The following is a 13,436-nucleotide window of genomic DNA, read 5'->3' on the forward strand; positions in this document are numbered from 1 at the left end:
TTGAGTGCATACGCTGTATCCACACCTAATAATGTAAAATAGTGTGAGTGTCTCAGATCCTTTGGCTTCCAGCTGTTTCTCAAAGTTTTTGGTTCAGGCTAATCAGTATCAAGCTAACCGGGTGTGATAGAGTTGCTGCAGGTCCAAGTTCTGTACCCGTATACACATGGGGGTGCAGATGTTCCCTGGTCACGTGAACATAGGAGATTGAAGGCTACGCAAGCCTGAATAGAGTGTTGTGTGTGTGTGTAGTGTGTGTGTGAGTGCAGTGTCTGTGTCTGTGAGTGTGTGTGTCTGTGTGTGTGTCTATGTGAATGCGGTGTCTATGTTTGTTTGTGTGTGGTGTGTCTGAATGTGTAGTGTATGTTTCTGTAAGTGTGTCTGTGTGTGAGTGCGGTGTCTGTGTCTGTGAGTGTGTGTGTCTGTGTGTGTGTCTATGTGAGTGCGGTGTCTATGTTTGTGTGTGTGTGTGGTGTGTCTGAATGTGTAGTGTGTGTTTCTGTAAGTGTGTCTGTGTGTGTAGTGTGTGTCTGTGAGTGCAGTGTCTATGTGAGTGTGTGTGGTGTGTCTGAATGTATAGTGTGTTTCTATAAGTGTGTGTGTAGTGTGTGTGCCTGTGTGTGTAGTGTGTATACTCTTTAAAAATTATTTTCAAGGAACAGTCTTTAAGAAATCTGAACCTAGAAACATTTCAGAGTTCAGCTCTTGGTGACTTTCCTTATAGTTGAGAATATCTTTTAATGGGTGGACTTGTCAGCAGTAGCAACAATTGTGGGTTGCCCATGGAGATCCAGAAGAGGGCATAGAGCCCCGCATAGCTGGAGTTGCAGGATGTCATGAACTACATGAAAGTGGGTGCTGGGAGCCAAACCCAGGTCACCTGGAATAACAGCCAGTGCTCTTAACCACTGACCCAGCTCTCCAGCCCCTGTTGTGACTATTAAAGTCATAGTTTTCCTTTTCCTAACAGGTTATGTGTTTACTTTTGTGTGTTTAACCTTATTTCGAAATATTTTATCCTTGCAGGAAAGTGGCAACAATGGTGTAAAAAATTCCTTTCTCTGATTCCCAGTTGGTACACTCGCACAGTTTACCCAACTCAGCTTCTTCTTTAGTGGACACACATACTCACTGCTGCTGGGTTTGTTCATGTTTATTTTTATGTATTTATTTTTGTGTGTGTGCATGCGTGTGCACGTAGGTGCCAGTGTGTGTGCATGTTGGGGCCGGAGGACAGCTTCCCGTGTGTTCCATGGCTCTGTTCGACTTATTTCTAATGAATTTGAGATGGGGCCTCTCACCTAGGACTTTCCTAGTAGGCTAGGTTGGCCGACCAGGCAGCAGCCTCTGCAGTGTCCAAGGTTGCTTGTTTTCATGTTTGTTCCCCTTGCCACCTGCACTGCGGTTAGCGCACACTGAAACATACCTGGCTTTTTAACATGGGCTCTGTGTGTTGAACGAAGATCCTCAACTAAACAGTACCTGCCCCTGTTTTTGTGTTTTTAGTTAGTGAAATCCGTCTTACAAAGTTTTGTTTTGTTTTTTTTTTTTAGACTCGAGTATCATGTAGTCCAGACTCACTCACTGCGTAACTGAGGATGATCTTGAACTTCTGATCTTCCCGCCTTAACTTCACCAGTGTTGGGGTTGTTCTTGTGTGACTGTTCTTGGTTAATGCATTGCTGGTTATCAAACCCAGGGCTTTTTTTTTTTTTTTGTATGCCAAGCAAGCACTCTTCCAGCGAAGCCGCATTCCTAGCCACTGACTCTCTAGTAAGCTGTAGGTTTTTCGTTTGAATACTAATAGAAGCTCCTTATGCTGGAGAGGTATTCACCTCAATGTGACTACCTTAGGGCCAGTGTCTATAAAGGCGGAATTGTGAGGGAATGTTTGGCTAGGTCCTGTTGCTACCGTCCTCATTTTGGTCCCATGCTCCACCCTAGTCATTCTGGATTAGTGGCAGTTGATGTGGCGTGGGGCTGCCATGCCACTTATAGCCAGCTTGCAGCCTGTTTGACGGCATTCCCTGTAACTTGGGGCTGTTGGCTGAGGTAACTGTCAGTTTCAGGACGTAAAGGGACACGGCAGAGGTTTTGGTCCTTGGGGAGATCTCTGTTTTCCTGGAGTGACTTGTCCTGTTTTCACAGTGCGTCAACTTAGAGAGTTTTCGAAGTGACGTCTAGTTTCGTCAGTGGCTTTGTTTGCAGGCTAAACAAAATTTTTTTCTCAGCTATGAAATCAGAGCCCCATCTCCAGATGATTGAAGTCATCCCGTTTGAGCATGAAGTAAGTTGAACCGACCCTGCCACCTTACATAGGCCTTTGTTTGGTGTAAGGGACAAGGGATGTGACTTACATAAGCTGTCAGGGAACATTGCCAAAGCCGTACGAGGAAGCTGGGAATGGACTCCTTCATAGTGTTAGCACCTAGCTCATGAACAGGGCTTTAGGGTACAAGGAAGCTCTCACCAGCCGGCCTTAGGAAGAAACTGTACCAGGCATTCATTCAAGGGCTCGGTGGAGGTTTCACAGTGGCCTTGGGATATGTGGTTCATACCAGCTGGAAGACTTAGTCAGCCTCGGCTCCCACACCCACAGGGCGCTGGGCGGCAGATGTCTCTCTCTCCTCGCTCCCCCCCATTCACATGGAAGCTTCACGCCTTAGTAACCATGCGCCTCGTTCTGGTTCAGATTGCATCCTAGGGATTGAAAAATCATGTATAAATATTCCATAAAAGCTTTCGAAGGTAACTCAAAAGAGAGAAAGATAACCTGGTGCAGCAGCTTCTCCGGGTTTTGCGGTGTTTCTTTATCCCTGCCTTTGTGTCACTCGTATGTGGGGTTAACTAAAACATCTGTAACACACCATAGAGCATTTCATGTTACCCCTAACATGCTTCAGGAACACGCTTGCTTCTTTGTTTTGTGGTTGTTTGGTTTTGTTGTTGTTGAGATAGGGTTTCTCTGTGTAGCTTTGACTACCCTGGAACTTGCTCTGTAGACCAGGCTGGTCTTGAACTCACAGAGATCTGCTTGCCTCTGCCTCCCAATTATTGGGATTAAAGGCCACCACCCAGCTACTAACACAGTTTCTAAAGACCATCTTTCTAATTTTTGAGACAACCTAAGCTAACCCCAAGCTCTGCACAGCTGAGGTTGACCTTGAACTCCGGATCCTTCTGCCCCCACCTTCCTAGTGCTGAGAAATGTACCACCATACCCAGCTTCATGCAGGCTGAGGAATTAAACCCAGGGCTGGTGCATGCTGTGGCAAGCATTCCACCAATGGACCACCCCATTCGCAGCTCCCAAAATTATTATTTATTTACTTATTTTTGAAAAAGGGTCTTATTGTATACCCCAGGCCTCCAGGTCTTGGGGCTACTGTGTCAGCCTCCCGGGGGCTGAAGGACCACAGGAATGTGTTGCTATGTCTGCCTCCAAAATAATTTTGATGTATAGGTCTTTATAATTTCTGTAATTGATAATCTCACAGTGCAAGAATCTAGCTGGGTATAGTCACGTACACCTGCAATACCAGCATTAGGGAAGCTGAGGCAGGAGGATCATGAGTTTGAGGCCAGCCTGGACTAAACAGTGGGAGCTGGTCACAAACACAATGCCGGAGATCAGCGGAGTCCCAGTCTAACCTATTCAACCAATAGCTTCTGAGATGGTTCCTTCCTGGTTCTGGATCTGAACAGTCCCTTGGTTTGTGGGGCGATACTCAGCTCACACTTGAGGGTCTCCAGCCAGGAATCTCAGAGGGCGAGCCACGTATGAGCTCGGCTTTGTGGGCATCTCAGCCTTTTGTCAATGATTGATCATCGTCACTTACAGGAATTTTTTTTTTAAACAATATTTTAATTGGAAAAGGCATCTGTCAGCTGTCAGGCTCCCCATTCCCGCTTTTCAGAAGCAGGATGTTGAATGTGAGAGTAATGACAACAGGCCTATAAACTGCGGACTCTAACCCTCGGATGACTCATCCAGTACAATGCAGTATATTTGTCAAGGAGACTGAATCATATATGGGGGGAAACTACTTCCCAGGCAGCCAGCTGGTTCTCAGGGTCAGCCAGAGAGGATCCATTTTTATCGGAAGCTCTAGAGTAGCGATGATGCTAATAGCCGGCACTTGGACTCCGCGATGTAGAGGAAATGGCATCTCCGGGCAGGTATGTGCTGACTTGAGCTCCCGTTTCTCCTTGCTCTCCTCTCCGGGTTTAACCTTCCCGGGGTTCGCTTGTAGCATATTCTTAAGGGAGAAAAATTATTCTCAAGGACCAGTGAGTGTGAGCGTGCGTGTGGAGTGTGCTTGCGTGTGGTGTGCATGTGTGTGTGCATGTGAGTGTGCATGTGAGTGTGCTCGCCCACATGCACGGATCCGGAAACCTCTGATCTGGTGAACAGAGCTCTTATTCACCCGTCCTCTTTCTGAACCTCCTTAGAGATTCAGATAAACATGGCTTCACCCCATCATTTTATATTAGTAAGTTTTAAAGATTGCTGTTTGGGGGACATCTTGCAGGAACAGCAAACCTAGGTAGGTAGGTTAGGATGCTGAAACAAAGTAAGCAGGGGGCAGCTGAAGGAGAGTATCTGGAGTTTAATTACGGGTAGCTTTTGGAGTCCGTCCTTTTGCCACCCCCTGTGTGGCCTCGTGGAAAAAAAAAAAGAAAAAGAAAAGAAAAAAAACTTTCTCCCCCTCCTGAGTGGATATGTTTATTTTTTGCAGATCACGATGTGCTCGTACTGAATTCATGTGTTAACTTTTCCAAGGTAGAGGAAAAGGGAGTGTGGATTTGGTAGCGACATTTAATTATAGCTTCCACATGACCTGAAGGATCATTCCACATAATTGGGAGGCTGGGGCTGCCCTTTTGACCCTCTCTCTTTCTTCACTCACTAAATTTAAACAATACCCGGCTAGTGGGGGCACATGCCTTGTTTATTTGAGTATATTAAACATTCCTCTGTGTGTTGACAGACTATTCAGTGTCTCCTCATATTTTTAAAGGACACTTTTTAAGTCCTCCTTGTCAGGGACAGTTGCTGGAGTTAGTTTGTGTCTGTGTTATGTCTGCTTGCGGATTGTTCTGTCCACACTGGTTGGGTCAGGACCTGTAAGACTGGCTCCTATAGGTTTGCCTAGGATGTCATCGACGGCACAGTTCCCCCCTGAGGTGTCAATCCTGCTGTCCCTCGGAGAGCATCAAACAGATCTGGGGTTATCAGACTGGAGAATGAGACAGGCTTTGTTCCTGTTTTTCTTTATTGTAGAATCTATAATAATGTCTTTTTTTATGTATATGAATTTTAAACTCTTGGTAAATATTTTTCATTTATTGGTTTAAACACATTCAGAAATTCATAATATTTTGGAAGGAGTTTGCTTGGTATGTTCTGTCTGTAGATTAAAGTGTGTGTAGTTTTTTTCTTGTTTTAAGAGTGGCCAGCTTGTTTTTAAAGACAGACTGCCTTTAAATTTCATTAATTTTACATTCTATAAATGAAGGCCACCTGTTATGTCGTAACTTGCTAATTATGGTCAGGGGCGATAATGAGGAAGAATGGTGTTTGGGGTATGTGGGGGTCTGGCTGAGAATCTCCCTGACCACATCTGTAGTGCTTATTTTTGTGTGCATATGTGCTTGTATGTATCTATAGTATGTATTTAATAATAGCATTTGGTGATATTAAAAATAGTTCAGATTCAGAGCGAGAGCCCTTTGCCTTCTCATGAAGATTCTGTTTCAGAGTTAGGGAAGCTGCTTTAAACATGCTGAATTGACTAGAGTTCTTACCTTTGGTGGCCTTAGAGCAAATGGGCTCCTCTAGAGTTTTGGTGAAAGCCTTTACTCGGTTTGAGGCTCACTTTGTCAAAAGTTCAAGTAGGGTGGGTCTTGCCTGTCGTGTCAACATTCAGGAGGGCGAATAGGAGGACTGTTGTAAATCCCTGAGCTACAGTACAAGACTCTGACTTTCTTTTAGAAAGAGAGAAAGAAAGAGAAAGAAAGAAGAAAGGGCAAAGGCGTATATACGTTTAAGGTCAGCCTGGTCTATATAGCAAGTTCCAGGGTGACCAAGGCTGCACAATGAGATGGTGTCTCAAATAATAATACTAATTAATAGTATTATTTTTTTTCTATCTTGCAATAGAATGGCTCGTCTTCTCAAGGTTCATTTATGCCACATACACATACACACACGCACACGGCCTGCAGAAAATGACCCTAGGCTCTAAGCACTTCCTTTAAATCTCTTGATCTATTGGCGTTTTCTATGAAAATATCCTGTGTCTCCGTCTCATTGCGACTAGCCCGGGTGCTGTCCAGCTCTTCCGGAGCTCTGACTTAGCTCGACACAGGAGCAGCTCCCAGAGGTACTGGCACTGTTAAGTACTAAGAGCCATCAGCCCGGGGCCATCATGGCCTTTAGAACGCTTCTGAGAAGAATTCAGAGCCACAGCTGGTACCAAAGTCTCGTCCTCCAGCCTAGGAGCAGTCAGTGGCTACTGACTGAGCTTGCTGCCCGTGTTGACAGGCATGTGCGGGACAGTTCCATGTGGAAGCCCTTGGCACTTGGCTCAGCTCTGCCCTGCCCTTGGTTGCCAAAAGAATGCTCTACTCTAAAATGCACGTGCTAGTGGTTTTGGTGGCCATGTTTTCTAAGCCAAGACAAGTGACAAAACTAAGGACAAAGAATGCTTTTTCTCCCCGCTGTTTCTTGGCAGGTGTCAGTCAGGGAGTGCATATAGTCTGAGAGATCACAGTGTCCAAGCTACCTTAGTGGGGCAGACAGCTTGCTTCTCCGCCTTCACTGGTTGGGAGACTCCCCTCCTCTTGTTAGGATCTATTAAAGCTGTAGTCACATTTAAAGCTATATGAATTCAGTAACTATTTCATAAAAACAAGCTAATTTAAAACCACTATAGACCGGCTGCCAACATTTAAAAATACTCACGTGCGTTTGAGTCCTGTCTCTGCAGGCTGCCCCTGCTGTTCACACATAAGAGTGTGCGCTATGACATGCCTGGCTCCTGCCAGAGGCTTTACCTGTGCGTTGCCTATGTAGTGGGGTCAGGTTTGTCCTACATCTGGAGCACATGCCCGGCACACATACAGTACCATTATTTGGAAATTGTAGGTTTCCTGTGTAGATCAGAAAGGCCAGAGACAAGCATGGTGTGGGTTTCAGAAGACACAAGCTCTACTCTGAAGAAAGTGTACGTGGGGTACATGCCCACTCATACCCAGCCACTGTGGACGCATTGACATACACATGCACACACAGCATTGTCTTGGGGTGGGTATGGACACGTAAAGCCAATGCTTCGGAGGCTGGTACCTCAGCTCTCTCTGAAAGAGCTTTTGGCTTGGATTGCAAGTGGACCTTCCTTGCTCCACCTTCTGAGCATACTGTTTGGACTGTCTTCAGAAGAGACCTTGAAAGCATTTCAGGGAGGCGCATCTTCAGATCCAGCCCAAGACAAACTGCATTATTTTAGACGTTAACTCCTGCAACTGTAAAGAATGGAAGTCCTCTCTCTCTTCCTCCCTCCATCTTCTTCTGCCTCTCTCCCTCCCTCCCTTCCCGTCTCCGTCTCTCCTTTTAAACCCTTGTTCCCTCCGTTGTCTGCCGCTGCTCTGGCCCCGTGGGCCCTGCTACTTGACTGGGCACAAAGAGCATGTGTCCCTGGTGCTGCTCAGAGAGAGCGATGAGCAAAGTTAGTGTCTGTGGGTGGGCATGTGTTCTCATCACATCGCCAAAGAGCTGCAGTGTGCAAAATCTGGCAGGGACTTGTTCCAAAGAAAAATCAAGCCAGTCCCCCCCCCCCCCCCCCCCCCGCCTTGAGGAATATTAAAAACACAGCTAACTCCCATGGAGAAGAAATGGAAGTGTTAAAGAATTCCTGTAATTGTGTTTAGTAATCTTTAAAACCGAGGGTCATCATAAAAAATGTCAGGGGTGTGAGTCTGTTCATTGCGTTATAGACATGTTAAATGTTCATTATGAACACTTGTCAAGGCTGGGGAGATGACTCAGTGGTTCAGAGCCTGTGCTGCTCTTGCAGAGGACCTGGGTTCAGTTCCCAGCACCCACACGGCCGCTCACAATGTAGCTAGTTGTTTTTATTACTCTTTGGGGGACCAGCCACCCAACTCCCCAATAAATCTCACGGAGTCTTATTCTTTCCTACGAATACCTGGCCTTAGCTTGCCTTATTTCTAACCAACTCTTCTTAACTAATTATCCCATCTGCTTTTCGCCTCTGGGCTTTTTATCTTTCTCCATTCTGTATACTTTTATTTATGTCTTACTCTGTGGCTTGCTATGTAGCTGGATAGCTGACCCCTAGGGTCCTCTCTCCTGCTTTTCTCGCTCCTTGATCTTCCCTTCCCAGATTTCTCCTATTTATTCTATCTGCCTGTCAGCCCCACCTATCCTTTCTTCCACCTAGCTATTGGCTGTTGAGCTCTTTATTAGACCAATCAGGTGTTTTAGGCAGGCAAAGTAACAGAGCTTCACAGAGTTAAACAAATGTTACATAAAAGAATGCACCACATCTTCAGCCAATATTCCACAGCATCACAACCTCCTGTAACTTGAGTTCCAGGGGATCTGACACCCTCCATGGACACTAGGCACATATGTGGTATACATACATACATGTAGGCACTCACAAGGCCTTAAAATTAAGTCTAAAAAATTTTTTTAAAGAATATTGTTGTCTAAGAGCTGAGAGGATTTTTAGTGCTCACAGTGAGGGCATACAGTTCTGCTTCACAGTTTTGATCTCTGAAATGGTTTCATAAGAAAAGTCATTTTTCTGGCAATTAAAGGTACTGCTTAAGAAGTTTGAGTTGTATGTGGCCTGCCTTATGCATGAAGGAGCAGAGCAAAGGCAATCTTGGCTTTTGCCTTGCACTCAGCTCCCAGAGAAGGTTCTGCACGTGAACTGATTGTTTCCTTTGTCACCGTGGTCCTCCTTAGACTGTAGGAATGCTCCTCAGCACAACCCAGGATACAGGGCCAGTGAGATGGTTCATCAAGTCAAGGCAGCTTGCTGCCAAGCCTGAGGACCCACGCGCTAGTAGGGAGAGAACCAACTCAAGGGGGCTGCCCTTTGACCATATATGCCTTGTGTCGTATAAATAGCCTTCCCTTCATTAACACAAGCAAATGCTTTTTAGCCCCCAAACTTAGAGTTTAACCACTTCAACTACCTTTTTAGTCAAGTAACAATGATTATATATGCATTCTAGATCTCTAGAACATTTTAACCTTGCAAATCCCAAACTCACCCTCGATAATTGAGTCTCCCTTCCCTGCCCTTCACCACCCCAGGGCAACCACCATTCTGCTCTCTGTGTCCCTGGCTTTGACTAAGGCATTTAGAATTTAGATAACAATATAAATAGTGCAGTGGTTTGTCTTTTTTTTTTTTTTTTTGGCTGGCTTATTTAGCATTCTCAAAGTTCATCCCACTTTGATTTCCTTCTTTATTAAGGTTGAACAATAACCCAGTGTGGATATTGCTACATCGTTTAACCATCTGTCTCTGGATGGGCTGAGCAGGCGTTTAGATGATCGCCACCTCTTGGCTTATCGTGAATGCTGCAGTGAAAACGTATCTGGACTAGTCTGTGGCGGTGAAATTTCCGTGTAATAAATGTTAAGGCTGGCTGTATGCAAACACGCAAGAAGATGTACTATCATGCATCGTGTTATGCTTGGCCTTTTCGGTTTGCAGGACTTCCTTATAGACTGACTCACTGGAGGAAGTTGCTGGATGCAGGCTTATTTGTGGTGCCTTAGGAATTGTGACTGCCCTAGAGAACCAGGCTGAAGGCCAGAGAGATGGCTGCTGAATAAAGGCATTTGCTACCGGGGCTGATGACCTGAGTTCAATTCCTGGAGCCCACACAGTAGAAAGGGAAGAACCAACTACAGGCTGTCCCATTCTCTCTCTCTCTCTCTCTCTCTCTCTCTCTCTCTCTCTCTCTCTCTCTCTCTCACACACACACACACACACACACACACACAATTTAAAATAAAAATTGTAATCTTAAAAAGGGAAAGAGCGAGACCAATTGTGATGAGAGCTCAGCTTTACTGTCAGGAATGCACCATAGGATATACTGAGTTGGATGTACATGGTAAACATCTTATTATTTTTCTTTTGTTGCTAAAGTGATGCCCACAATGGTGGCTTTTACTGTGTTGACTTCAGGGAACCTCTTATGTGTGCCAGGCGTGGCAGCACATGACCTTTAGTGTCCACACCTGGGAGTTAGGCGGATGGCTGAGAGTTCAAGGTTAGCCTGGTCTACATACGGAGTTCCAGGTCAACCCAGAATATACATTTATATTCTGTGCGTGTGTGTGTGTGTGTGTGTGTGTGTGTGTGTGTGTGTGTGTGTGAGTGTGAGCGAGCACGCGCGTGTGTGCGCGACTTGAACCTCTGGCCTTGTCTGTGTGTATCCTAGGTGAACGCCCTGCCTCTGAGCTACGTTTCCAGGACTATTCTCTTCCTTTTTCAAAAGATTTCAGTAAGCATGCCTTGCTCTGGGAAGTTTATGATTGCGTAGGAAGTCTGTCAGTGCACTTTTGTGTGACCCTGGGTCTTGGTGGCTTCTGGTCTTGTTCTATCAGAGGTATTCCGCTGCGTTTTACTACTTGAAGTTTTCTGCTTCCGCGGGATGTTTCAGTAGCGTGTGTTTGCTAACGCCCTTGGCAACACTAAAGGACTACGAAGCCCATTTTTTAAAAATCCAAAAGTTGGAAAGAAACCTCAAAAGCCCTCTGGCTCTTGCCCTCAAAGAGGCTGTGGTTTGGTCGTAGACTTGGAGTGTCACACCCAATTGTGAGAAGGGGGATGTGTTACAGGAGAGGTCTAGGTATACTAATAAACCCCAAGTGGAATGACCTCTGTCCAGGGGAAACCGCCAAGATGACCCTGCCCCGCCTTCCAGCTGTCGCTCTGTCCCAGAGTTGCGCTGTTAGTGATTCTCTTGGCTTTAAATTCCTTCATGGCCGTTCCCTAAGCCAGTAGATCTGAAGATCCCAACCTCACCATTCCAGGAGCTTTTCCCACAGCCCAGAGCCCTGTTGGTAAGCAGTGTGGGGAGCGATGGGTAAACCACCCTTTATCTGTCCCAGGTCACTAGCCTTGCTCAGTCCCTTTTCCATCTGAACGAGGGGGTACGATTTAGTTGCTCCCGCTATTTCTAGCTGAAAAGGTGCGAGAAAGTAACTTGTTTATCGTCTCTTCACCACGTGACGCGAGGCCTAACTGTCGGTGTGTGCTGGGGAGTGGAGATTCTACACACACACACACACACACACACACAGAGAGAGAGAGAGAGAGAGAGAGAGAGAGAGAGAGAGAGAGAGAGAGAGAGAGCGCAGCTACCTTGAACGAGCTTCATTTACTACTTATCTTTCCCTCCCTAGAGAAGGAGGTGGCAGAACTCTGGTGAAAAAGAACTGAATGAATTACTGACTCTTGCCCCCTGAAAGGACAACCCATGGGTGGATCTGTCTAGAAAATACAGCGAGGCTCATAAAAACCCTGCCTGTGGCTTGTGGGCCTTGGCGCTCCTTCCTTCCTGTGGGCTAAATTATCACCTTTTGTTTGGAACAGATCTTAAGAAGGACTGGCCTGTAAAAGATTTTGTAGGTTTTGAATTTGCTAAAACTGGTAAAGTAATTTCCTGCCCTTTTGACTGTGGGAGAAGGGCAGGGTAGCAGGGGGAGTAAATGCAGCCATGCACGGGACAGGAGGAGGCAGGAGGAGGCAGACGTTTCAGGGCCTTATTGACGTCGTGTAGACCTAGATGTCACGGGCCGCTGGTTGTCTGCTGATGTTCTTACTCCTTTGCCTTCACCAATGATGAGGACAAGGGCAGAACTAGAAGGAGGCACGGAAGTTCAGCGGCTCTGGGTCCGTCCTGGGATCAACTTTAAGCAACCCCCTTTGCCCTTTGTGTTTTGAAAGCCTGGTTTTGTTTTATTGCTGGTGTGATTTAATGTGGGGGTTCCTTCTGTCCAGTGGTCTGGGGTCTCTGTTAGCTGGCCACGGTTGCTTTCAGGTAAAAAGAAGAGAGAGTTTTTCAGGGCTGGTCAATTTGTCTGCCTCAAGATGGAAATCCCTTAAATCTTGGTTAATTATGAACTCTGCCGACCCTGGGCTAAGCAGAGCACTCAGAGCCCTAAACCTCAGTTCAGCTTTGGCCCTTTGCCTCCCAGGGCTCTCTTGTCCCCACTTTTTGCCAAGTAGTCACCCTGAAACTCAGTCCTCTAGGGCGCATGCTTAGTCTGTAAGAATTAGACACATTTGTTTTTCAAAACAAAACCTAAATAAAATAAAGCTTATTTCTAAAACTACTGATGTCAAAGTTATGCTTTAGTGATTTTTTATTTATCATTTCCTGAAAGTACCCACCCATATTAGCATTTTTTAAAGTTGCATATAATGCATGTAATCATGGCACCCACCGCAGATGCATGTCATTTTTGTGGTTCTGTAGTAACTGTGGCCAGTAGCCAGAGCATCACAGTAAGGCAGAGTGGAGCAGAAGAGAGGACCCTGCGGCAGTCCGAGGCCTGATGTAGCCTCATCTTGTACCTGGAATCCCCATCTAGCGAGTGCTCAGTTTCTAAAAAGAATTTTGTTTTCTTTTTTTTTTTTTTTTAGAAAAAAAATAATTTTTATTTTATGTGCATTGGTGTTTTGCCATGGGTGTCAGATTCTCTGGAACTGGAGTTACAGATAATTGTGAGGTGCCACGTGTGTGCTGGGAATTAAACCCCGGTCCTCTGGAAAAGCAGCCAGGGCTCTTAACTGCTGAGCCATCTCCAGTGCAACCCCCACCCCCAAGTTTTAAGAACTTGGATTATTATTTTTAAAAAATGTGGTTTTGGTTTGCGTGTGCTTTCGAATCGGATGGATCTGTTCTTGTTGCCCGAGGGCATGAGCGTCTTAACCCCATGGAGCCAGTGTTTTTGAACTCTGTAATTACAGGTGCAGTCCCCAGCCTCCAGCTGGAGAAATGTGGCTGTTGCAGGATAGGGGTCACCCTTGGCTGGCCAAGCCCACTTTGGTGGAGAGGCCTGTGCCGGGGCAGAGAGGTGACTTTCAGCTATGGCGAGTAAAAGACAGAGTCTCTTAGGCTCTTCACGAGCAGGGTCTCCATCCCAGGTGACTGTGCATGCAACATATTCGGGAAAGCACCAGGTTTCCCCGAATAAAGCAGCAGGCACGAAAAAGTCACCCGAGCGGTGCTTTGATTCCCCATTACCTTTGCAGAGCGTCCCCCGGAAGACCGCACTGACACAGAGCGTGGTCTCAGAGCATCTTAGGTCACCTGCCGTACACAGCACGACTAGAATTGCTTTTCGGGTGCTGAATTGAAGACGGACCTTTTTG

At 46.1% G+C, this 13,436-nt stretch overlaps 1 protein-coding gene across 4 annotated transcripts in view; it reads left to right on the forward strand.

Moving 5' to 3' along the window:
- Spred2 (sprouty related EVH1 domain containing 2) overlaps positions 1-13,436 on the forward strand; it is a 108,322-nt gene that overhangs the window by 54,128 nt on the left and 40,758 nt on the right. Inside the window, exon 1 of one of the 4 annotated variants that reach the window (XM_085692245.2) lies at positions 4,033-4,179. The exons of the other annotated variants lie outside the window; for them this stretch is intronic. Coding sequence (XP_085548371.1) covers positions 4,163-4,179 — 17 coding nt within the window. The 5' untranslated portion in view covers positions 4,033-4,162. Of the gene's footprint in view, positions 1-4,032; positions 4,180-13,436 lie in introns of those variants that run through there. 4 annotated transcript variants of the gene reach the window in all.

Source organism: Myodes glareolus, chromosome 8, assembly GCF_982192425.1.
Source record: "Myodes glareolus chromosome 8, mMyoGla1.1, whole genome shotgun sequence".
In the NCBI taxonomy this organism is placed as follows: domain Eukaryota; kingdom Metazoa; phylum Chordata; class Mammalia; order Rodentia; family Cricetidae; genus Myodes; species Myodes glareolus.